This window comes from Dermacentor andersoni, chromosome 1 (genome assembly GCF_023375885.2).
Source record: "Dermacentor andersoni chromosome 1, qqDerAnde1_hic_scaffold, whole genome shotgun sequence".
Lineage (NCBI taxonomy): Eukaryota > Metazoa > Arthropoda > Arachnida > Ixodida > Ixodidae > Dermacentor > Dermacentor andersoni.
In genome coordinates this window covers 36,004,289-36,030,792 of record NC_092814.1, presented here as the reverse complement: position 1 = coordinate 36,030,792, position 26,504 = coordinate 36,004,289, and the positions used below count along the sequence as shown (strand labels likewise).

At 44.6% G+C, this 26,504-nt stretch overlaps 1 protein-coding gene across 2 annotated transcripts in view; it reads left to right on the top strand.

Annotated features, from left to right (window-relative positions):
* olf186-M (Ki-ras-induced actin-interacting protein-IP3R-interacting domain olf186-M) overlaps nucleotides 1–26,504 on the top strand; it is a 119,387-nt gene that overhangs the window by 47,067 nt on the left and 45,816 nt on the right. For both annotated transcript variants that reach the window (XM_055061316.2, XM_055061317.1), the window contains 2 exons: nucleotides 10,876–10,968; nucleotides 20,918–21,126. In XM_055061316.2, coding sequence (XP_054917291.1) covers nucleotides 10,876–10,968; nucleotides 20,918–21,126 — 302 coding nt within the window. The remainder of the gene's footprint in view (nucleotides 1–10,875; nucleotides 10,969–20,917; nucleotides 21,127–26,504) is intronic.

The window sequence follows — 26,504 nt, the reverse complement described above, 5'->3', positions numbered from 1 at the left end:
AATGAAGAAATAAAAGTAAATATGGCATATATAAGTTGTCCCGTGAGGGCATATGTCCCCAATCCGAGAAGATGCTTCAAATGTCAATGGTATGGGCATGGCTCACAGTCCTGCCGAGGAAATGTTACTTTTGCGAAATGGGCAGAAAATGGTCACCCATCTGAAAACTGCAACAAAACATTTATGAAGTGCCCCAATTGCAGTGGTCCCCTTGCAGTGTACTCGCGATCTTGTGAAACTTTTAAGAAAGAAAAGGAAATTACTCAACTTAATGTAAAAAAAAATAACATTTCCAGTAGCCCGCCGAAAACATGCAATGTTTTCAGGCCCACGTTGTGCCGATGCAGCTCGCCGGGGGGCAGAGTGGCATCTTATGTCTACAGACAGTCAGTACAGCTTCACTGATCTGGCCTTACCCCGCCTGCCCTGCGAGCAGCCACTGGCTGCTCAAAAGGCCTCTGCTTTCAACGCGAGGCCCCTAAAGCCAACCAAAGTACTCCAAATGGGTTCTATTGTAGAATCCATCGCAGCATCTCCTGTCCTCGCAGCGCGCTTCCCTATGGACAGTGCACCATGAGAGAATGTGGCACCTTCAGGCAACCAGCTTGAACGAGTGCCTTCAGTGTCCAAGGTTTCTGATGAAGCAATTGGCACAACACCCAGTGCACCGGGGACGTCTGCCCCGAAACATCCTGCTTTGCCCACTGGCAAAGGTAAAACAGGTCACCAGCCAGTCGCTGCCCCTGGGAAGGGCACGTGACTAAACATGTGTTCCAGTTCTATCTTACAAGCAATGCAAAAGTGAAATATAGATCTTCCGTCACCTATTCCACGTTTCAGCATATCAGAAAGCAACAGTGAGGTTGCTAACACTTAAAAAAAAAAGTTGCCCGGAAAAATGGTTTTTATTGTTCACTGGAACTTCCGTGACTAATATGTAACTTAGGTGACATAAAAGATATCTTAAATCAGTTCTCTCCTTTAGCCCCGCCGAGACTGTGACATAACTGGTCGTCTTTTGGGCGGCGTTGAAATTATTATACAGTGTGGCACTACAGCATAAGAAATCCAGTTAAATAGGTGTTTTGAAGCAGTTGCAGTTAGTGTAGTGTCATTTAAAACCTTGACTATCTGCTTCATCTCCCTCCTCATACTCAGGTATCTGTTGAAGACCTGGAAGAAATTGTTGAACAATTTCCAGAACGTTTTATATTGGTGGGCAATTTTAATGTGTACAGTCCCTTCTGGGGAAGTACGACAACACTCTAGAGGGCAAACTATAGAACATTTTATTCTTACAAATAACATTTGCATTCTCAATACAAATAACCCAACTTACTGCACACCAAGCACGGGAAAAATGAGTTGGCTCCATTTAGCTCTATGTTCTCCAGATCCACCTAAATTGGGAAGTACATGACAATCCATACGGAAGTGATCATCTGCCATGCCTTATACATCTCGCACAGCCAACTCCAACACCTACTAAACCACAGTGGTGGAAACTACATCTAGTAAATTGGACACTATATGTGACACAGGCTGAATTAAAAAATACGACAAAAGTCTTAGCATAGAGGAATAAATTAGTGAAAGATTTACTATCTGTCTTCTTCGAGCAGCATCCATGTCAATACCACAAACATCAAGGTTAGCACGAGAAAATCGAAAACTGTGGTGGACAGAAGAGTGTCGTACTGCGAAAAAGAAGCAAAACAAAGCTTGGGGCACCTTCAGGAGGTACCCAGCATACGTCAACCTAGTAAACGTCAATTAAACACGAGCTTAAGCACGTTACATCTGTGGAAGAGCAGAAAAAACATCTTGGAAAAACTTTGTATCATTTATAAACAGTTTGAGACCAATCAGAAAAGTCTGGGTGAATGTGCGAAAAATGAATGGCGATTATACAACCTACACATTCCCTCTGTTAACTCCTCCTGGTATTCAAACGACCCTCCAAGATCAGGCAGAAATTTAGGGGGAACATTTTGCCCAAATGTCAAGCTCATCGAACTACAAAGGCTACTTTCCTTTCTTACAAAAGCGTAACAGAAAAACAAAAGTTACCTGCCAGAGGTGGCATGAAGGAAGGCTATAACAGCCTATTTACTATAGATGTATTATGGAACACACTTAGTATGTGCAAGCAAACAGCACCAGGTCTAGACAACATTCATTACGTAATGCTTGAGCACTTATGTGAAGCCACAGCAAATGCTTTACTCAAGTTATTTAACAAGGTATGGGTTACGGACACAATACCTTAAGCATGGAAGAAGGCTGTAATCATCCCTTTCTTGAAAACGAGGAAACTACATACTCTGCCTAATAGCTACCGCCCAATAACCCTGACAAGTTGTCTGGCAAAATCATTTAAAAGCATGGTAAATGTCAGGCTTATGTTCACCCTTGAGCATCGTAACCTACTACCTTGATAGTGTGGCTTTTGGAAGACGTGATCAACATTAGACCATTTAGTCCGGTTAGAAAACACAATATGAGAGGCATTTATGCATAAACAGCAGTGTCTAGGAGTCTTCAATCTAGAAAGGCATGTGACACTACCTGGAGGTTCGGAGTACTATGAGACTTGGTTGATATGCGAAGAAAAGGCAGAATGTTGAACTGCTTAGCTGATTTTGTCTCAAGCCACACCTTTCAGGTATGCATTGGCACAACCCTCTCGCCTATTTTTACTCAGGAAAATGGTTGACCACTCGGTTCTATTTTAAGTACAACCGTCTTTATGGTAAGCAGAAATCGTACCCAGTTCTGTTGAGCATACCATATATGTGGATGACCTACAATTTGCTTGCTGCTCTTCCAACATTAACACCTGCGAATGGCAAATACAGCTAACCATAAATAGACTGTCTGAATGGGCAGACAAAAATAATTTCTGGTTTTCGAATGAGAAAACAATGACTGTTACTCTCACACAAACGAAGACTCCAGCCAGTCCCTAATCTACAGCCAAATAAACGTAATCTGCCCGTGAGAAAGGAACATAAATTTCTAGGTTTGGTTTTCAATAGTCACGAAGTTTCATCCTGCATATAAATACATGGATAACAAAAGCATATAAGGCACTCAAAGATTTTTTCTTGAAAAGGCTAGGGCTTGAACAGAACATGCATCCTACACTTACACGGATCATTAGTTTGCAGCATTCTTGACTATGGTTTAGTAGTCTACGGATCAGCAAGGCTGTCATATCTTCGAAGACTAGATCCCATGCGTAAGCTTGCTCTCCAATTTGCTACAGAAGTGTATAGAACATCTCCAGTATGTAGAAACTAACGAACTATCTCTAGACGACAGACCTTGTTTGCTTTTGGGACCATGTGCACTGAAAATTTGCTCATTACCTTCACACCATTGTTTCAACATTGTCATGCAGTGTCAAGCAAGAAACCTTTATACCAACAGACCTTCTACTGTAAAGCCGCTTTGTCTCAGATTTCAAGAAATATGCCTTAAATTAAATATCCAACAAGAGTATTCCTATGTCTTTAAAGACCCCAAGCATTACTTCCATGGAATAACGTGCACCCTATCTGATTTCACATTAACAAACATCAAGAAGAATGAATTTGCTGCGGAAGTACATGACCCAAGTTCAGAAAGGTTTACGCAGATGGATCCAAAACACACGTACACGTAGGCTGTGGAGTTATTGGAGTAGGGTAGGACTTTTTGCACTATACATAGCGGTAAACAAAGCAATAAAAGCGACAGCCACAACATAGTTATTTACAGCGATTCTTTGAGTGCTCTTCAATCCAAAAAGTACAAATTGCTGATTTTAGGAGGCATACTGAAAACCACTGTGGAATAACAGATAAGGTGTCTGAACAGCGCCGTCCGTCTGCAGAGCGAGCCGACTACAACTTTGTTCGGGCTTCACCCCTTTGCCGGCAGGAGCGCTGCAGTGTTGGGGGCTCATCATTTCCTGTCGTCTGCTACCCAAGCCCGTGACACGAAAAGTGTAATGCCTTGTATCTGCACAAAAATGTGTAATTTGCGAAGACATTTCATCCTTATAATAGTGTAAATAGTAGGAGATTGGTAACTTTATAGCAATAAGGAACAATTTAAACCCCCCCCCCCCCCCAAAGAAAAAAATAAAATAAAATAAAATTGATCCGAGATAATACCCATAGGGATACTAGGGCTCCATAGAACATGCATGGCGAACCTTATAGTAGGGGTGGGCGAATTTGAAATTTGGGGGTGGGCCAACCTAAATCGCTGCAATTGGCAAGCTGTGGTTTCTCGCCTTTTGTGCACAACTTGAAAAACTGCGCTTTGCAATAGTCAGATGGTTTTGCATTTGTCTTGCATTTGCTGTCTCTACAGCGGACTTTCACGAGTTGTAATGCACAATAACATATGGATAGCGCTTACTGGGTGATTCCACAAGAGATCAAACATGCATGTCCACTTGCTATTTTTGTCTTGTTTGGTTTTTTTATGTCATATAGGCACATTCTATATATACGGAAACGAAAACTTTAATCCCTAAAAGTGTTCCCAGGAAGCCAAAAAATATTTGAATGTGGCGGCGCAAGCGTCGTCCTTTTGCTTATCACAATATTTTCCGATTTCATGGCTAAATTATGTGCAAACTAAAAAGATTGTGTCGAAAAACTTTTCTGCTGATTTTAATACACGTCACAATAAATTAGTTCCGTGCGTTTTTTATGCATTCCACAAACCAAAAAAATGTAAAAAAATTCCAAACATGGCCCAAATCAGAAAAATTGTGTAACTTTGATGTGTCATGGCGCATTTTCTATTCCACATTGAAATTTGAAAAGATTGTCAAACATAGAACGTTTTCTTTGCAACGTTTATGCAAAATAGTATCTTCCTACATGAAACGCAAGAGAAGAAATAGTTAAATAAAAAAACTCCAGTTACAATTTTTGAAAACATTTTGGATGAAAGTCCATTTATGTTGGGCAAAACGTGGATGCAATAATATGTTTTCTTGTTTGCTTTATTCAGAAAATATAATGGGCCAACGTGGCCCATGTTGAGCGTGCTGGCTTCAGTACCTTTGCTGATTGCCTATCAGTTTGCATTGTATTCAAATCTAGTTCTGATTTCTTTGCTGCTTCAGAACTTCACTCTGACAGCTTGTTTTCAACAAAAATGTATTGTCAGATTTTATTTGTGTCTAGTTGTGTGGGGGTTGGGGGCGACCTCCCTCTAAAGTGCTAATGCGTACTGAGTTTGCAGCCTACAACCTCTGTGGGCATCGCACTTACGCCTTCATTAGTCGCTTGTCAACAGCATGCGAGACACTGCGAGTGCATGTTGTGGCTGACTTTGCTGAAGCTTCCTGGTGAACACAGTAAATCACCTGTCGGTGGCCCTTAGGCATGCTAATCCGTAAGCGACGGAGTGCTTCCCTAATCAGCAGGTGTGCCATTGTAGAGGCGCTATTTCACTGCCTGCTCTCCATCCCCCACATGCAATGGATACTGGAACCTTTCTCGGCACCACTGCGTGTGACTCGAACTGTGCCTTTCTAAAAACTTATCTGAGTCATTTCCCGAGCTGTTTATTTTGTTTCCTGTCTTACCTCGGCCTTCACCTCTGCGTTTCAGCTGTCTGAAAAAGTGCAGTGCGGCATGACTAAGCCAAAGGCTGCCGAAGCTGCCTAATTTATGATGTTTTGTCAGCACCTTGCTGATGCGCTTTCCCATGCTGAGAATAGCAGAGGTCACTGGTGGCATCAGATGAACATTGTCCTTTGATAATGAGCGTGGCCCACACGTTTTCACAGTGAAAAGCTTTAGACGGCCTTGTTTATAAAACATGAAATCGTGAGGCATACTGGAGGCTCATTCATGACAGCAGCGCAGAAAAAGGGACAGAAAGGGTGCAGTGCTGTTCAGTGTATATGTTTCGACCTGGTCTAGCTGTTCACCATATGCGATGCATGCAGCTCATAGCTCGGTCCGAATATTCTGTGCCAATTGTTTACGCATTCACAAGAAGATTGCTAAGAAAAAGAAAAAGTTGTTGCGTAAACGTTTCGGATGCTGACTCTCTGCGGAAGCTACTGCCAGAGGCTGAGGATATTTGTAACACCGACGAGCTCTGCCAGCACTACTTTACACGCTTCAAGGAAATCTTGTCTTCACCTAGTGACACCCACGATGAAGCAGACAAGGCATTCCTTCAGGAAGAAGGGACTAACGACTTGAACAGGTACGTCCACCTTTCTTCTGATGTTTCACCATTGAAGCCACTATCTTCCCTTCACAAATGCAGCAGACAATCTTACAGAACAGAAAGAGAAAATGGGCCGAGATTAAAAGTGTTGTGGTGATGAAGATACGCTCAACTTTAAGTGCTGCACACAGAAGTGTCAGTACACCTGAACCATCTGTGACAGAATGTTGTGCATGAGCTGGCTGGTTGAATAGCTTGAAGCAAGTGTACGAGGCTTCAAGCTCCTATCGAGAGTGCCTCCGTCTCTTAAGCATTGTGCCACCAGAAGTTGAAAACAAACGTGTTCAAGAGGCGATGCCCAGCAGTCACAAAGGCCCCAAAATTGATTCAAGAAGCATGGAATTTGGTCAGATCTTGATCCATACATGAGGTCAAGGTTAAGCCCATAGGATGTACAAGCTGTGTTCGACTTCTTCGCCGAGGACAAACTTGGGTGCTATTGGCAGAGTCCAAACAAGAAAGATGTTGTGGTAGTCATCATGAACGGCCAGAGAGAGTACATCTCAAAGCGTTTGGCATGTTCTATCCATGAGACATTCCAGTTGTTCAAAGCAGCTCACCCCGAAAGTGCCATCGCCCTGTCAAGTTTTACAGCCTGCGTTCAAAATGGGTTCTGCTCGCACTACAAGAGGTTTTTGTTTATTGTGCTAATGTCAACCTTTGTGTCTCCACGCTTGAGAATGTAGCTGGCATGGAAATCTCATTAGAAGGCGTGAAAGCATTGTGCCTTTGCGGCTCCCCAACCACAGATTGTATGTTAGGTAAATGTGAGCACTGCTCATGGAGTGAAAGCCTCACTTCGGCCAGTCTGGAAATGATCGACGAGGACGAGGTCACATTTGCTGTTTGAGAAAGCGGTGAATAGATCAAGAAGACATCGTCTCCAACTCTTTTTTTAAAAAAGATCGGCAAATTGGTGACCAAATGGATTCCTCACAAATACATACACTGCACTCAAGCTGCGGCTATTCATGAGGCAAGGAAGTGTGAGCAGCGCGGAAGCATTGTTCTGCATTTTGATTTTGCGGAACACTAGTCTGTCCTTTTCTCAAATGAAACACAATCGTACCATTGACACAAGAAACGAATCTCCATTTTGACCTGTGCCGCCACAACAAGGAAAGCAACACACGGCTTTGCTATCATAAGTGACGACATGCATCACAACACAGTGCATGCCTGCTACGCCCTAGGTAGAGTGCTCAAAGTGTTAGATTAAAGAGCACTCATCTACTATCACGTAATACACATCAGCGATGGTGCAGCGAGCCATTTTAAAAATAGGGTACCAACTGTACGAGTTGCGCCACTGCAAGTATACGTCCGTGAGGTGGATATTTTCCGCTACCGGGCATGGAAAGAATGCCTGCGACTGTGTGGGTGGACTCCTTAAGCACCAAGCTTCCCAGTACAATCCGAGTCAGGTCTGGAAGCACCGCCTCCATTCAGTCGGCACATGAGATGGTCTCTCAACATAGCAGCAATATTAACAATGTTGCCCTGCTCCATGTGCCTGCTGCTGCCATTGAGGAGCATCGCCAGCAGAAGTCAGTGAAGGGGAAGCGAGTGCCATGTGTGCCAGGAATTCAGTCATGGCATGTGTGGATGTGTGCCCGTGATCAGTCAAGCGGACATACGCTGTCCATTGTGAGAACTGCTGTTAGCCAGCTGAGAGTGATTGAACCTTTTTAAATAACTGCAAAGGACATGCAATAAATTTGTTCAAGTACTACAAGTAGTGTCTGGTTCTCTCTTGCGTCCTAGAAAGCAAAGCAGAAAAAAAAGCGTTCTTTGTTCTTGCCACAATAAAAAACGCAGGTAAACCCTTCCTTCATTTGTGGCAACCATAACCTTCTCTCTTTTTTTTTTTGTAAAGAGAGTAAATGTTAACAAACCGGAACGAGTCGTCGTGGCACTAAAGCCAGCACACTCAACGTGGGCCACTTTGGCCCATTATATTTTGTGAATAAAGCAAATGAGGAAACATATTATCATACCCACATTTTGCCCGACATAAGTTGGCTTCTATCCAAATTTTTTTTCAAAAATGGAACAGTAGTATTTTAATATTATTTTTTAAAAAGGAGTTTTTTTGAAAGAACTTGCTTATTTAACTATTTTTTTCTTGTGTTTCATGTACGAAAATAATATTTTGCATAAATGTTGCCAAGAGGACGTTCTATGTTAGACACTTCTTTAAAATTTCTGTGTGAAATAGGAAATGCGCCAAGACACATCAGTTACAAAATTTCTGCTTTTGGCCATGTTTGCAATTTTTTAAACTTTTTTTTCGTTTGTGGACAGCATGAAAAAATGTATGGGACTATTATACTGTGAAACATTAAAATTAGCAGTAAAGTCTTTCGACACAACCATTTTAGCTTGCATTTAATTCGTCTGTGAAATCGGAAAATATTGCGGTAAGCAATAGGAGGAAGCTCGCGTCGCCACCTTCAAATATTTTTTTGGCTTGGTGGGAATGTTATTAGGGAATAAAGTTTTCAGTTACGTGCAGTTTGAATATTCCTACATGACATATAAAAAAATCAGACAGAACAAAAATATCAAGCGGACATGCATGTTTGATTTCTCGTGGAAACACCTTATTAAAGCTTAGATATTTAGGATATACCTAAGCTTGCTTCCCAAAAGTTTGCCAGACACTAAGACTGGCACACAGACACACACGCGACAGTTCAGTAGCGATTCTATTGAGGAGGAGCACCATGTTTGAGGAGCCCCACACACCGTGCCAGCTGCTGTGGTTGACTCCCCAGTGATCCATGCCATCTGCCGAGAGAGACATTAACCACGACTGATAAAATCATTGGCACAGCAGCCTCATTCAGACACCTTCCAACGTGCTGAAAAGTACTGCAAAAGCAAACAACAATGGGAAAGCTATAATATTCTGCTGGGTTGCAAGCCATGTCAGGATAAGCAGAAATGAAAAGGCAGATAAGTGTACAGCTGTGGCAAGAAATAATCCCGTTGAACACTTAAGAGATGCCGTCAGCCGACTGCTTGGCAGAATTTCGACGAGCATTGAATAAAGAGTGTAAATTAATGTGGGACGGAAATATAAATACAAACTTCATGTTATAAAACCAATGCTTGGTGAATGAAAATCTTGCAGACACCAAGAACGCTTCATAGAAGTAATTTTGTGCCAACTTTGAATTGGGCATACACACCTTACCTACAACTTCCTTCTGCATAAAGAACAACAACCAACTTGTGAGAACTGTGGTGAAATTTTTGACTGTAAATACTTTTCTGATCTCTTGTCCAAACCTAGAGCAGGAACGGAAAATAAGAACGCCATTCCACCCTGCACTCTTCATTGTGGACGACCCTGAAATACAACTAAATGATGTCATCAGATTTCTAAAGATTGCACAAATATGAATGATTTAAACATTTTTAATAACCACTGAACTTGCTGTAAACCGACACCTTGGGTTTGGCGCAAGATAGCCTTAGTTGCTTTTGTGCCAAAAAACCCGACACACCCATGCACGCATGCACACATGCACACACGCACGCATGCACACACGCACATATGCGCACTGAGATCCAGCAGAGGGGTGAAATTTTGACATTCATCGGAAGCTGCTGGCGCAAGCCAACGCATGATTGGAAAGACATTTGTATGGCAGATCTGGAATGAAAAAGGGGCCGTCATTATTGTTCAGCACAGCTATGCACCACTGGCTTGACTCGCTAGAAGGTAGCCCTGACAAAGACAAGTTCTCCTGTAAAAATGCTGGCTCCAGGCTGAGTCACTCTTTGTTCACCCACAATTAATCAAGATAGTTAACCACACAAGTCACAGGCATGTCTAGTCACCTCCCTTAAGTTATTATAATGAAAAACAAGGATCTGCAGAAGAGTATTCCTGCTTTCACATTATGTTAATGATCACCATTTCTTTCTTTTCTTTAAATATAAGTGAGCTACTTTTTAGCAAACCTTTTTAGTAACTGTTTTTGTTAAGCACATTACGCGTGTATGTGACAATATGTGCTCTTTGTTCATACGCGGCATGTTTGAGAAGCACTGCAATTTCCGCTCACAAGGGGGCATGTCAAATGATTTTTTTTCGTACTTGGTGGGCTTTCTTTAGGGCGCAGAAAGAAGTCTTACAAAACAAGCGGGAAGTTCGAAGCTCCTGCTTCATATATTTCCTGGAACACTTTACAACTTATTGGCCATTTTGGCCTCAAGTTAATGCTTGCAATTTCATTAATTGCAAGTGTTAGTCTTGACTAATTATGCAATTAAGCAGAATACAAGAATAGTGGGAGTTGATTCGTGCAATAGCCAACATGCACTTGGTCACTTCCTCCCAGAGTGCTTTGGCATATTTTTAGACCTCGGCTAAAGTTAGTTGCAACACTTTGTATATGGTTTTCATGTTTATGTGGTGGGCTTTGTTTATTCAGGGCCTGTTTCTGTGTTTGGGGAAGAAAGAGGATATTTTTGGAGCTCTTCGCTTTGCATGAAGGTAGTGACTCTGGTTGGCCCTAGTATTTTTACACCATGGATTGCTTCTATTTTCATTATATTTTGAGTTTCAATGACAAATGTTTTTCTTTCTTTTTTTTTACATTTACCCTATTGTAGTTCAGGGAAGGCCATGTTGGCAGAACTGCGAAGCAAACAGAGCAGCTTCAACTCTGAAACTTCTGGGTTCTCGACTATTTCAAGCATGTCCAGGTTTGTTCTCATTTTTTGTAATTTTGCTAATGTTTGTGGCAAAAGCTTTGAATTTTGAAATGACAATCTCGGTAAGGTGCTAATCAAAGTTATCAGTGTCAACTGCTTGCTTTATTCTCAAGATGTAAATTGTTTGGCTCAGTTATATTTCATAAGCAATTATTAAAATTGAGCTGGCTGCAAGAAATGACACTGGCAAAGGCTGAAAGTTGCTCCTTTCTTCACCCTTTACCTCCCATGAATGAGCTGGGCTCGTCCAGTCAGTTCTCACTTCTACTGCCAAAAATGAACTCTGCTTGTTCACGTTAAAAAGTGTGAATTTCTCACACCATAGACCAGCTCAGCATGACCATGCATCTAGTTGTGCTTTTTGTTCATAGATAGTGCTACAATAAAATAGAAATGCTACACTAAGGAGAAAAATAATTTGAGTTGTATTACTAAATCACCCTTTTATTAAAAAAAAAACACTTTTACCACGAGAGGAGGCTTGGTGAGCCCGAAAGGCACAAAAATGAAAGGCTGTAGGCAGCGCCGCCTCGGGAAATTTCCTCACCAGCTTTCCGTGACATCAATTTTAAAAGGTCGTGGGATCGAATACCGGCCACGGCGGCCGCATATCGATGGCGGCGAAATGCGAAAACACCAGTGTACTTAGATTTAGGTGCACATTAAAGAACCCCAGGTGGTCGAAATTTCTGGAGTCCTCCACTACGCCGGGCCTCATAATCAGAAAGTGGTTTTGGCCAGGGGCGCAGCCAGTGGGGGGGTTTATGGGGCTTCAGCCCCCTCCCCCCCCCCCCCCCCCCCCGAAATTTTTTCATGCTGTCCATGCACCACCGACCAAAACAAGCCGTGGCACCGTAAATCATTCTGGATTTCATCTAGAATGTATTTTTCGCACTCAAAAAGACATTTCAGCGCGCACATTGCGAACTCGGGCTGGATTTCGAGGTCACGCCCTTGCACCGGGAGTCACATAACTCTAGGGGCCCCATCTGAGCACAAAGTTTTCAGGGCATATTGATGGCGAACGGACTCATTGCGGCATGTCGCTGAGGCCGCGGAATCTACGGAGCGCATAGATTTCAATTCCGAGTATAAAGTTCTCAAACTTTTGATGCGAAAGATGCACTAACATAATTGCAACCTTTGCATATAATTGCAAAGGTTGATGAGGTGATTAGTGCGTTTCATGTTGTTATGAACATTTGACACCAAAGGTGCATTGACTTTTCTAATGTCATACATCGGAACATACAACGAAACATGCCAAATCAACACACTATCAGGCAAGTTGACAAAGCATGCAGCAAAGTCCAATGAGACGAAGCGTTGTGGTGGTTCATTTGTGCCGTCGTGTCACAGAAAAGAATACAACATTTTCTTTCACCTCTGCTAAAGCATCGATATCAAGACACTATAATGCCAGCAAAGGTAATTACGTTCTTATTTATTTTTTCAACTTTGACTTTTATTTGTGAGGGCACATTGAGCCTCATCAATTTTCTTGTTCTCGCTACCCGTGGGCTGCTGGAGCCAGACAAAGTGTATGCGTTTTTCTCATGTTGCCCCGACCACCCCGTGGCGCACTTTGGTGCGTGTTTGTTTTTCTTTGGGCGAGTGGATTTCTGCCTTGCAGAGTTTTGGACGCTTTTTGGCTAGCAGACGAGAAAAAGAAACAATAGTCGCTCGCTGCCACCATTGTGGGGACTCGACAGATTGCAACGTGTTCGCTTGAGCACAACCTCTTGGGAAAGTCTTGTCTCACCAGTGTAGGATACCGAGCAGTATGCGTATGGTTGGTTCTCTGTGGACCAAGTGTCTCACGTTTTCTACGATGTTCTTTGGGTAGCCACATTAGGTGCCCAAAGTAGGCATTCGATTGTGGCCAATATGCTTTCCTTCGCGTTTCTTCATTTCGGTGCCCCCGACCCACAAAAGAAAAAAAGAACACATTGCAGCGCAGCGCATTGTCGCATAGTGAAAGTTCGAGTTTGTTGCTTCTTCTTTTGCAGAAAGTAATCGGCCCCAGGACGCTTCATTTGCCAGATACTCGTATTATATTATTGCGATAGCAATTATATGGGAACTGCAGGCGCATTCCTGCCGTCGCCGATGCCCTCATGTTCCGTATAAAGTCCAAGGGCCATAACCTTGTGACAGCGCGCCACATGCTGTATGTGCGAATCAAAGCGTGGGGGGGAAGGCATGGGTGAGCCGACGATGGCGGCTCACCAATTGGTGGTGGCTCACCAAGGAGGAAAAGCGGGCTGGAAGTGCGCCACCTTCCATCACGCGCGATACATCAGGGGAAGTGAAGGGAGGGGTGGCGGGCCTTAGGATTCTGTGATCTCTGAATCTGTGATTGCGCAACATGTTTGTTTGCCTTGTTTGACGCATTATATGCAGTGACATTTTATTCAATATGTAGATTTATTGGAATCTTATATTTAAATATCTTATTGCGAGGTTCTGTGTATACGTGCAGCGAACTCTGTTTCCAGTGGCAATTTTTTGCCCTTTCCATTTTTTGCCATTTCCATTGTCTCTATCCATTGTATATTCCATTGTATCTTTGCATTTCTGATGTACGAGGGCGAGTCAAATGAAAGTGAGCCAACCAACCCCGCTCAATAATGCTTCTGTCCATTATCTGCGAGGCAAGCACGTAGCACAAGTCATCTATCATTTACAAAAGTGACACGCAGGTGTGGGAATAAATGTTCTTTAATGCTCTTATACACTGGGTTGAACATGGTCGTTTGGCATAATGGACGCTCCAAAAGTAGAACAGCGCGGTGTTGTGACGATTTGAGAGTTGAATGTGTTTCCAAAAAAGAAATTAGTCGACGCATGGCTGCCGTGTACGTTGAACATTGCATTCCATTGGCCGCAGTGAAGCGTTAGAAGAAACGGTTCAAAGAAGGAAGTGATAGTTACAAAGACGATCCAAGACCAGGCCAAAGCCACCGTGCAATCACCCCCAACATAATTGCAAAGGTTGATGAGCTGATTGAATAAGAAAGAGGATAAGCATCGATGAACAGGCAAAGCGTGTGAACATCAGTCATGATTTGGTTCACATCACAATTCATGAACATCTCGGTTATCGGCTCATGTGTTTGCAATGGATGCCCAAGATTTTGAACCACCACTAGAAGATGGAGAAGTTCGGTGCTGCCTCGACTCATCTGATCCGGTATCACAATGAGGGTGACGACTTCTTGACTGCAATTGCGACCGGGGACGAATCATGCTGCCACTACTACGAGCCTGAAACACGACGGCAAAGCTTACAGTGGAAACATTCGAATTCACCACATCCAAAAAAAGCAAAAGCCATCATTTCCGCTGGAAAGGTGTTGACTTTATTTTCGATTGTCAGGGGCCATTACTGATCGAATCTGCTAACCCTGGAGAGACTATCTATCATTTCTGATATTGTGAAACGCCGGATCGGCTACGTGTCGCAATCAAGAACAAGCAACGTGGAAAATTTACGAATGGGGGCCATCTTGCTCCATGGCAATACCCGTCCCCACGTCGCTGATGTGGTTAATACAAAACTGCCGAAGTTCAAGTGGGAAACGCTGCAACATCTGCCATACAGCCAAGACCTGTCACCTTGCGACTTGCTCATTTTGGGGAAAAAAAAAATACAGCTAGAGGGCACCAGATTCGTGTCTGACGACGACGTGAAAGAGTCGGTTGCGGACTTTCTCAAGCAGCAACCCAAGGAGTTTTATGAGACGAGAATCACGCGACTTGTTAGGCAGTGAGACAAATCTCTAAATGCTTATGGGGACTACTTTAAATAAAGTACCCCGTATGTCATATATCCACATTGGCTCGCTTTCATTTGACTCGCCCTCGGATATTTTGCAGAACTCCTGCTTTTTATATATGCTTTCTGTTGTGACTATAATTTTGGTGCAACTACAATGCACGACCGGTGACAGCTGCTCCTGCGCAATACATTATAACAAATGACAGCATCATTGAGATTTTTCCCTGGCCTTTGCATATGTACAAAAATGTAAACAAGGTTCTTGACTGACAAAGTTTCAGTAACGTATTTGTCCTAAACTTGTTCATTTCATGGCCTTTACATTTTTTCATATCAGCAGCATGCACTGTATTGGTGGTTTCGAACTGATATTTTCTTTACCTATTCAATCGACAAAGAAACATAGAAGCATTGATATCAGTTACTTCGGGCACAATTTTTGGGACATACGAGTATATTCCTTTATGAAAAAATATACTTTACTTGTCTTGACAGTGCGTAGCATTCAAGAATCCATTTGCAGCATCTTTGGCAATGCCAATGCTGTTATTATTCATGTATTTGATCCCGTGACAAATTCTATAAGGAGGAGGCCGAGCTGCCACGTGCGCCCCCCCCCCCCCCCCCCCTAAACGAAATTTGTCTACGCCACTGGTTTTGGCACGTAAAACCCCATAATTTAATTTTAACATCAATTTTGACAGCATCTGCTTGGGTCTCGTTTATCGGTAAAGGACTACGTCATATTCATGAGAGAGCCCAAGATTGAAATTCGCAAGTTTCAAGAATATTTAGTGGGCAACAGCGGCTCAAATATTGCTATGGACCAGTATTTCCAATGTCTAATAACGAAGAGGCCAGTGGTGCAAAGACGACGACGATTAGCGGCTAGTGCGGGCTGTTGCCTTTTGGCCAAGTACAGTGTATTGATTGGTAAATATACTTGTAAATAGCATCACATCTGCATCTTCCCACGTAACATATTTGGAGGAGGTGGACGTTCCTTGTACCTCGTCATGGAGTTTTGTAGTGGACGGTACGTCAAGCCTTCCATCATGGCTCCTTTAGACGACAGCTCGACTCATCCGGCTCCAACACCTGCTGCAACTCGGATGACCTACATCACACTCTCCGCTCCCTGTGATCCTGGCGTATTCTCGGGAAAAGATGGGGAAGATGTTAAGGACTGCATCCGCCTCTACGAACACGTAGAGGTGGGACCTTACTATCATGCTCGCCAACATAGTATTTTACCTCGGTGGGACACCGACTATGGTTGAGGACGCACGAAAATGCGCTCACCAGTTGGGATATGCTTAAACAAAAGCTGTGAGACTTGTTCGGCAATCCGTACGGTCACCAACTTGACGTGAAGAAGGTGTTATCCAGCCGAGTGCAGATGTCAACAAAGCCCTACGTCACGTACATTCAACATGTCTTGGCTCTGTGCTGCAAAGTTGACGCACACATGACTGAGCCAGACAAGGTTTCCTACATTCTGAAAGGTATTGCCAATGACGCCTTCAACTTGCTTGTCTTCAACAATGTGGCAATGGTGGACGCAGTTATCGAAGAGTGCTGCCGCCTGGAACTTACAAAAAGCCGACATATGACCAACAGTTTGCCTGCCTACCAAACACCGCAGCGACATCTTCCTGTGCCGACGCTCTCTGTTCCAAGAACACTGGCGATGTTACTCAGATCGTCCAACGAAAGATTGAAGCCGCCTTACCGGCTGCTTTCGAATACAGCTCCCTCAACATGCCTGCGGTCACGGTTTCCCTGATTCAGCCAGTTGCACGTCAAGAGTTCGCCAACATGGGTCTTCACTCTGTCTGGTTGGCTCATCACCCTGACACCCGCTCGGATTCTTTGATTCCGCCCCATCCCACACCATATTATTCACCACGTTTCCGCAACCTGACTGAATGGCGCACTGCTGACGACAAGCCCATTTGTTTACACTGCCGTCGAATCGGGCACATTTCTCGCCACTGTCACAGTTGCTAGAGTTCCCCGGCCCAAACCACCTATACTCGCTCCTTTCGCCTAAGCGGCTATTTCTCGTCTCTGGGCTGCACGGTCCGACAATGGCGCCACTGAACCTCCTGCGCAGAACCGCCCCTATTCACGGTCACCTACGCCCCAACACCGACAATCTCGCTCGCCCCAGCCTCGCCGCTCATATTCCCCGACTCCCTTTGGACACTTGCAGCTGGAAAACTAGATAATGCACCGCCTCTAGGTGACTCTGCATTGCCTCTACACTGCGAAATCTTCTTCTGATGCTGCCCACTCATGAACCTTCTTGACGTGCATGTCGACGGTGTTCCTGTATCTGTTCTTAAAGACACTGGTGCATATTTATTTGTCATGAGCACTGACCTTCGTAACCACCTGAAGAAAACACCCGCCCCGATGCCTGCTGTTTGCGTCACCAGCGTCAAAACAGCTCCTGTAATTGATACGTGTGCCACCCGAGTCTCCCTCGCCGATTGCTCTACTATCGTGCTCTTCACCATCATCACCCACTGTCCCCACAACATTATTCTCTGCCTGGACTTCCTCTCTATGCATTCCGCTCTGATAGACTGTTCACCCCATACTCTCCGCCTCGACCTGCCTGTTCTGGACCCTGCTGAACCACCCTCCAGTTACCTCAGATCTGTAGAATTTGCTCGCTTGCCACCTTTGGCACTGACTTACGTTGACTTTGTTTCATCCCGACCTGTGCCCAACGGTCACTACATCGCTACTCCCATGCAAGACATTCTCCTTGCACACTTGCACACGGTATCATGGTACATCGTACAGTTTTATCTATTACGACTAATTGCGTCGGCCTGCCAGTTGTCAATTTTGGCTTGATGACGCAAGTGCTGCCACGCAGGATGTGTCTGGCCCAGCTTTGCGCCTTCGAGGAACACACAGTAGCATCTATTGTAGTAGACAGTTCAACTGACCCTACTCTAGCATCGCAGTCTGCAACTTGTACTATCGCCAACTTACAGAGAATGATTGCACCCGACTTACCGTCCGAGCACGCTGATTAGCTCTACTGCATTATTTGTTTGTACCACAATTTTTTTTTACTTTAATGACCGTCCTTTGGCCCAAACAGCTGTTAGACGTCGCATAAACACCAGCAATGCCCCTCCTATCCTATTCATCGCCGCCTGTACCGAGCATCGCCGACTGAACGTTAAGTTATCCACGAAGAAGTTTGCTAACTGCTTGCCAAGTACATTATTGAACCTTCGTGTAGTCCTTGGACGTCACCTGTTGTCTTGGTGGAAAAGAAAGATGGCTCACGGCGATTTTGCTTGGATTATTGGCACCTTAATAACAAGGCTACAAAAAAACATGTGTATCCCCTAGCTCGCATTGATGATGCCCTTGACTGCCTCCACAGTGCTCGCTATTTCTCTTCTATTGACCTTCGCTGTGGCTACTGGCAGATTGCCATGGACAATCTAGACTTCCAAAAGACCGCCTTTGTAACACCCGATGGTCTTTATCAATTCAAAATGATGCCGTTTGGTCTATGTAATGCTCCGGCCACATTTGAGCACATGATGGACTTCCTTCTTTGCGGTTGCAAATGGTCCACATGCCTGTGCTACTTAGACGACGTTATAGTATTTGCCCCCACATTCGGCAGGCAGCTCGAGTGCCTCTGAGCAGTCCTAGACGCTTTTTGTCGAGCCAGTCGTCAACTAAACGCATCAAAGTGCCCCTTTGGCCATCGCCAGATTACCGTAATTAGACGCCTCATTGATGCGAACGGAGTGCAGCTGGACCCAGGCAAAATACATGCTGTTACGCACCTTCTTGTTCCTAAGAGTGTCAAGGATGTCCGTATCTTTATCGGCCTATGCTCATGCTTTTGCCACTTTGTGAAAAATTTTGGGGCCATCGCACAACCTCTTACTGAGCTTTTGAAGAAAGACACCCCTTTCACGAGTGGGGTGATAATAACACCTCTGCGTTGTCGCATCTAATCAACCTTCTCACCATGCTGCCCATTCTGGCCCATTTCGATCTTTCTGCCCCTACCGCAGTCTGTACCGATGCCAGTGGCCACGGAATCGGCGCAGTACTAGCACAACGTCAGTGCGGCAGTGACCGTGTTGTCACTTACGCCAACAGGCTCCTCTCGACCTCCGAGCGCAACTATTCCATCACTGATCTTAAGTGTCTGGCCCTAGTTTCCGACACTATGTTGCTGCCTGTGATTCCTGCCAGCACCGGAAGATGCCTCGGGTGTTGCCTGCCGGTCATCTCCAGCTGATCACCGTCCCTGTGGAACCATTCTGTGTTGGATTACATATCTTCGGCCCCTTTCCCACGTCATCCTCTGGCAACAAATGGGTAGCCATTGCAACTGATTATGCCACCCGATACACCATCACACGGGCTTTCCCGACCAGTTGCGCCACTGACGTTGCAGACTTTCTCTTGCACGACATCATCTTGCTTCATGGCGCCCTGCTACAGCTGCTTACTGACCGTGGTCGTAACTTTTTGTCGCAAGTCATCGAAGACGTTCTACATTCCTGCTCCACTCAGCATAAGCTGACCACCTCATACAATCCTCAAACCAATGGACTGACAGAGCGGTTGAACCGTACCCTCACAGAAATGTTGTCCATGTACATTTCGAAGGGCCACCATGACTGGGACATGGCCCTCCCTTACATCACATTTGCCTACAACTCTTCTTGTCATGACACCACGGGATTTTCTCCATTTTATCTATTGCATGTTCGCAAACCGACCTTGCCATTTGATACTGCATTTCCTTCTGCTGCGACCCCAGCAAGCGAGTATGCGCACAATGCCATCACACTGGCGGACCATGCATGCCAGCTCGCATATACTCGACTAACGGCCTCGCAAACTACTCAGCAGCATCTGTACAATGCCCACCACCGTGACATACAATTCTCGCCTGGTGCACTTGTGCTCCTGTGGTCACGCTCTCATCATGTGGGACTTTCAGAGAAGCTCCTTTCCCGATACACAGGCCCTTACCGCGTGCTGCGCCAGGTGACGCCAGTTACCTATGAAATTGCTCTGGTCAGTTCTACCTCACCCTCTACTCTAGCATCCAGTGATGTGCACGTCAGTATGCTCAAGGCTTACTACACTGCTTCCGAGCCCGGCCCTTAGTTGCTCTGGGACAGTGCTTTTGCCGCTGGGGGTAGTGCTACGGACCAGTATTCCCGATGTCCAATGATGAAGAGGCCAGTGGTGCGAAGACGACGACGATTGAATGACGTATTGAACTGTAAATATACTTGTATATAGCATCACGTCTGCGTCTTCCCACGTAACAATATGATAAAATACTTTGAAATCCGTGATGTCACATTGATATGCTGGCGCTTGGGTTTCGATGCGAAATAAAAAAACAAAATGCATCTTTGACCTTCATTTTCTCTTCCACTAATCAACCTATTGCTACAATATTATTGATAATAGAGTTTTGAAAGATTGCTTTGCCAGTGTAAACTGACTTAGTGTTTCTCTTTAGAGTCCCTTTCAGAAATCACATTGCATTGTGTTTTGCCCCATTTTGAATAAAAGGATTTCCCGACACTTATATGCAAGTTATCACATATATTTGTAAAGGCTCCCTAAGTAACAGCTCCTGAAGTTAATGTGTTTCACTTGAACATTACGAAACAATTTGTGGAATTTAGTGCTATTTTACCTTGGATTTAGCCTTTTCTGCCTTGAGGAGTAAAAGTTGAGTTCTGAGGTGGATCAGCCTCAGTAGAGCATATAGAATACTAGTTTGGGAAATGAAGCTACGAAATAGTCCAGAAGCCAGGAGCCAGGTTAAACATTGGGTATTTAATTTTATATTTTTGTGTAGAGAAAAACAAAGTAGCAGGCACTATTCCACCAGGAGGAACCCTAAGCCACAATCTCCATTCATCATGTGCTTTGTTCTCCAACTTATGTTGTGGCAGCTGCCCTGCCCTGTATTTTTCGGGCTATTTATGTGCACATGCTACCTGACTAAGAGTATCAGCCAGTGCTGTTTCTGGCCATGGTGGTGTATGTGGAGCATTCTACTAGACTATAGGCCCCACATTTCTCCTTCTCATGTGTAAAAGTTATAACAGCACTGCACCATGCATTCTGTTTCAGCGTGGAGTCTTTGCTTGAAGCCCGACGTGAGGATCCTGAAGAGCTTCTCCTTGCGCTTGGTTTTGGTGGACCTGTGCGGGATGAGAATCCAGTCTCGCGCATTCCTGAGCGCTTCTTGGCACACCCGTCACAAGCTCGGGGCGTTGATATGCGCCGTTTTGTCACGCACCAGGAGCAGCTGAGTCAGCGGCATGAAGCCGGCCTTCCAGGTCAGTTTGGTGAGGATGCGCGTTCCTGCTTTCAGCTGCGTGATGCCCAGATTCGCTGGCTACAACGCCGGGCCGTTCAGCGATTGCATACTCAGCGGTTGGTTGCTCGGCAGCAAGAGGCCGGGGATGGCACCTGGCATGTTGCAACTGACCAGACTACAGCCATTGCCAACTGGTCTCCTGCAAGTGGTGTGCCAAGCATTTCTGTAACCTATGGTGGCACAACGATGACCTGGGAGGCTTACCTCGAAGGTCTGGAGCAGCACAACACAGCTGTTGAGGAGGATAGTGTTGCACTTCCAATTGGACACCGAGCTGTGCGGTCGAGCTTGGTTTGATGGGTGTTGTGTGATGGGCCGTTGGCAGTTCTTTCTGAAAACAATATGGGGAGTAATGCTGATCTGCGTAAACTTCTGTCATTCATTTGTCACACCTGGAGCTGTGGCTTTTAAATATTGCAAAAATACTGCTGCAAAAAAAAATCTCCCTCCTGAAACCTGGTTTACACTCTTGTGTTTATAGAGGTAACTTAAGCTTTACTTGTTAGTAAAAGTGTTATCTTGTTTTCTCTTGCTCTGAAAACAAAGATACACTGGCAGCTTGTTAGTGTCATTATTATGGCACTCTTGCTTTGTGGTTTCTGTGGAGGAATCGATATGCTAATATTCAGCCTCGCTAGTAGTGGGGTGACTCATTTAATGCAACATTCAGGATGATAGAACTTAAGAGATAACAGTGTAGGCAAAGCAGTATGTAAAGCACTTGAAGCTAATATTAAAGGCCAACTGCAACGAAATTTAGCTTTTGCTAATTTTGTTGTGAATGAGTAGTATATACCACTGAAACAATCTTAGCAAAGCTGCAGGGCTGGCAATTGTATAGTTTTCTTGTTAGCAGCCTTTAAGCAGCACCTAAGTAGACAGTGCATGCACCTAGTGGTTGTTACTGAAGTAAGTCCCAGCACGTCGCCTCCAAGATTTTTCAGCGCACCATGGGTAGCAGCGGGTGTTGCCTTATTTCAGAGGCCATGGCCGAGGAGCCGTGCATTCTAAGTTCTGTGTCACTTTTGTCGAGCAGTAATGACAGCATTGTTTTTTTTTTCAGTTTTGGCATCAAGACCAGCTATTTCTGCAAGCTTTTCGTGATATTTCAAATGTCAAATTTTCCACAGAGGCTCCTTTATATCTACACTTTAAATAAGGCCTTTTAGGCAGTCCAAAATTTCGTTGCAGTTGGCCTTTAAAGGCTCAAGGCTGGCTTACAGCAGCAGACATAATTGCAATAATGGTGGATCAAATTTTTGAAGGTATTGCCCTATTGTTATAAAATGTTCACCAGTGCATCTGTTGCTTTGTGCTGTTTAGCCCTAGTGGGATTTAAACCTATTTATATTCCATTCTGTGTTAAACTGCATCTTAGTAATACACCTGTGGCTTTCATCTCCACTTTTTGACAGCAACACTGGACAGGTGCTGTAAAAGGTGCTTGATGAGGTGAGACATGCTACTGTGCTAAGCACAGCTGAGAGCAATGACATGTCGAAAGATTGCTTGTTGGTGGCCTGCTCAACACGAACTATGACTAGCATTAGTGAAGTGTACAGAGCAGTTTACAGACTCCCAGTGTCTGCTAATAATTTGTAATTGCTTATGAAGTGTATTAAAGGTTGGTTCATGGCATGCACTCTAATGCTTAAAGAGCAACAAAGCTACACAGATGTCCTAGCTATATAACCCAGTTCTGTGGAGAAAAGGCTGCTGCTTTGCAAGTGCGTGGCCTTTGCAAATAGCATTGACCCAAGTGTCATTATGTCTTTCACATGCACAATGTCGGTTCAGTCACGGGTACCATCTATTTCAAGGAGCCACAGCTGCTGTGGCTACAGTGGTTTTAATCCCACGTGTACTGGTGTTGCATTCATGGGGGCTTGCCGGTGTCACTTCTATTGTAGCTATGAGGGCCAAGGGAAGTTATCCTGGCCAGTCATGGTCATGCTGATAAACTGGGCAGTATCTTGTATGGATTTGATCTGCTGTATATCACTTGCTGCTTGTAGGGAATTGAAGGCACTTTGTACAGAAGCCATATGACCTGATTCACGGAGGTACTGCATTATGTTGATACTTTTGTGCCAGTGGCAGTCATTGACTGGCTTTCCTCTGCACTACATTTAACTTATTTGTTTTTTAGTAAAGTAACGCTATGTCCTGAACTCTTGAATGCTGGATGATGCAAACAACCGACTGTACGCCCTGCTAGATACTTGATGCAAGGGTAGAAAATGATTGTCTGAAGAGCTAATCACCATGCATTATTTTCTGGTGCATTTAGCAAACTTCTTTTCCATTCACTCTACTCTTAAGGTTCTAAAATAGAGGAGTACACTCAGGAGTAGAGTAGGTGAAATGTTGCACATGTAGTTCATTGCAAAATACTACAGGGCTAAAATGTGGAACTGGAGGCTTTTGGGAACTTGTGTGAAACAAAGATGGAGCCTCATCCTGGTACCAATACTTCTACAAGTCAGCTAATCTTGATGAAGATTCATGTCCAGTTCAGACTCGCCTTCTCTTGCTGCTTTCTTGGAAACATAGGGCAATAAATTGTAATTTTTAGCTAAAGGACACATTTTCGTATTATTGTAGTTTTGCGTTCCTTCACCATTCAAGATTGTGTTATCAAAGTGATGCCATTCTGTGTTGCCATAGAAAACTATTAATTCATTATAATTAATGAGCTGACAGCACTTGCAGGGCTCCATTGGGATAAGCACGGTTTTCAGAGTGCACTTGCAAAATGGGGGATTAACATACTTATGTGTGTCTACCATGATGAGAAAAGTTTTCACTGCCTTTCAAGCTAATCAGGAGACTAAGCATCTAGAATGCGATGGGAAGCATGCTGAGCTAGGTAGGAAAGGTAATTAAAATTGTATTGAAGTTCGATTTGTAAAACTATGTAGCCTCACAACATTGAAAGATAAAGGCAATGGTGAGTTGCCAGTTGTGCCCCAAAAACTCTTCTGTTTGCTTTGGGCAAACAAGGCAAACAGGAGCGAGCCTGTTGCAAGCCTCTTGTAAGAGACTGGCTCATAATCTCCCTACTGATGCTACTAGTGTGAGATATTGAAAGCGGTCCTGAACCACCCTCGGGCTTGGTGAAAAAACCCAGTCCGTGGACAACATATGCTGCCATGAACATCTCAGCCAAATTTTGCAGTCCTGCGCGGTGCGTGGAGCTCACAAGCGGAGTGCAAAGTCGCTCACCTTTTTCTCAAGTGCTCTCTTTTCAACAGAAGTCTTCTCCTTACTCACTTTCGTCCGGCTATATTTCGCATGATGAAGAAATTGTGGTCATTGACCAAGTCAAGGTGGAAAAACAAAGATGTTTCGGGACCCGTACAGATTCCTTGACTATATATTTTGTCATATAGCAGATTCCCATATGTGGCTTCAATTCCCAATAGCTGACATCAATCAAGAAGGGTGTTTGGATCAATGTACTTCTTCCTACTGTTACTGTGCATATTTATTGATTCCTTTTGATAAACTGGCTGAAGTAAGGGAAAGTATGCTTTTGAATTTCACTAAGAATTACATACTTCCAGAAGAAGGCGACTATTGTCTGCTCATGCTCGGCTGCAGCCGCCTGCAGTGGAATTAAACTTTGACCTCCCTACTTATCAGTGTCATTGCCATCGGGTCTCGCTGATTTTGACTAGTTTGGACACTCAACTAGCCTCAAACCACGCGAAACTTAAGGTCAGACCACACGCATGCTTGCCAGCACGCGCTCGCTTTTAGCTAGATGCCTTGGCACACTATGCTTCGCATTGAGCGATTGACGGCACTTCAAAATGCAGCAGTTGGATGTGGCTACTATCCATCGGTTAAGCTAGTGCAGGATAAAGCCGGTCTGCACCACATACTAGCATGACCAGACTGGAGTATACAAGTGTGAGCACGCACTCAAGCCCTGTTGTGCACAAAGCAAACCCTGCGCACAAGCACTACAGTTGCATGTAGCTCTGCAGTCTGCTGCATAGCATAGATACCGCAGCCGCTGAGGGGTGCCGTGATGAGTTTATCCGCTGAGCGCACTGTGGCTCGCTGAGGACAGCTACATTTGGTGCATTGTAGGTGCCGAAATTGGAAACATGAACATCCATGTGAACATCTAAAATCAAACTTCAACTGCGCACACATTGTGAGTATGCCCTGCTCCCTCAGAGTATTGGTGTAGCCAGGAGGGAAGGGGGTGGTTGAAACCCTCCTAAAATTTTTTGACGAATCCCCCCTTTCCCACAGAACAAAAAGTTTCAGGAAGTGGGCTTCAAAAGAGCGACATGGATACGTGGATGAAAGGGAAAGCTTCAATGTGAAAGCAAGGCGAGGGCTAGTGGCGGTCCAGGGGGGTGTCATGGGGGCAATACTTTCTCCCATGCACAGAGCATTGCAGCCCCACTCATAGCGTGCCGCTACCTCATTCCAGATCGTGTTAACCATAACTGCTGAGGGGGGATCAGCTCTAAAAAAAATTATTTGGATCCCGCGCACTGTGGGAATCGATGTAAGCGAAGCTTTCTGTGCTGTTTACTTTGATTGATAATAATTACTGCTGATGTTGATGGTGAATATTTAATTTCTTCCACATGTAGTCCAACACGAGAGTGGCGAATTGGTGTTAAACATTACTTTGCATACACCACTGCTGTTTGTCTGCGTAGTACACACAACACACCGGGGGAGGTGTTCGTTTGCGGCATTGTTGTGTGCCATACTTCATAACCTCCGAGAGGGTTGAGCATAGTTATTGCCTTACATGGTACATCGCATCGTGGCAAAAGTATTAACAATTATTGAATTCTGGGGCTGTGAACCACAATCTGATTATAAGGCACGCTGTAGTGGCAGATTCTTAATTTTGACACCGTGGTATTCTTTAACGTGTCCTTAACCCTTTCGCTGTCACGGACGTACCGGTACGTCATCGCGCTTCCCCCCCACGGTGTCACTGACGTACCGGTACGTTCTCTATCATGCGTTCAAAATTTCGCGCCTGAGCGCAAAGCAGGCGCTCCTGGATTGGCCACGCCATCTGTTGACTCTTTCTATGAGTTCGTATATTCGCCCCGACCTGTGTTAATCCATGTATTGAAGAGTACGGTGCGACTGCCACTCCCCACTTTCTCTTTGCTGAGTGGCGCGGTGGCTCCGCGTTCGCTGGATCATGCGTCGCGCGCGTGTGGTTATGGGTTCAAGGGTTGTTTTGTAATCTCCGCTGGTTTGAAGGTTTTTATTTTTCTTCTGTTGGTGTGCCTGCTACGGCGCGTCAAGTTCAGGCGCACGTGCCGTTGCCTCTCCAAAAAGGGTGACTCG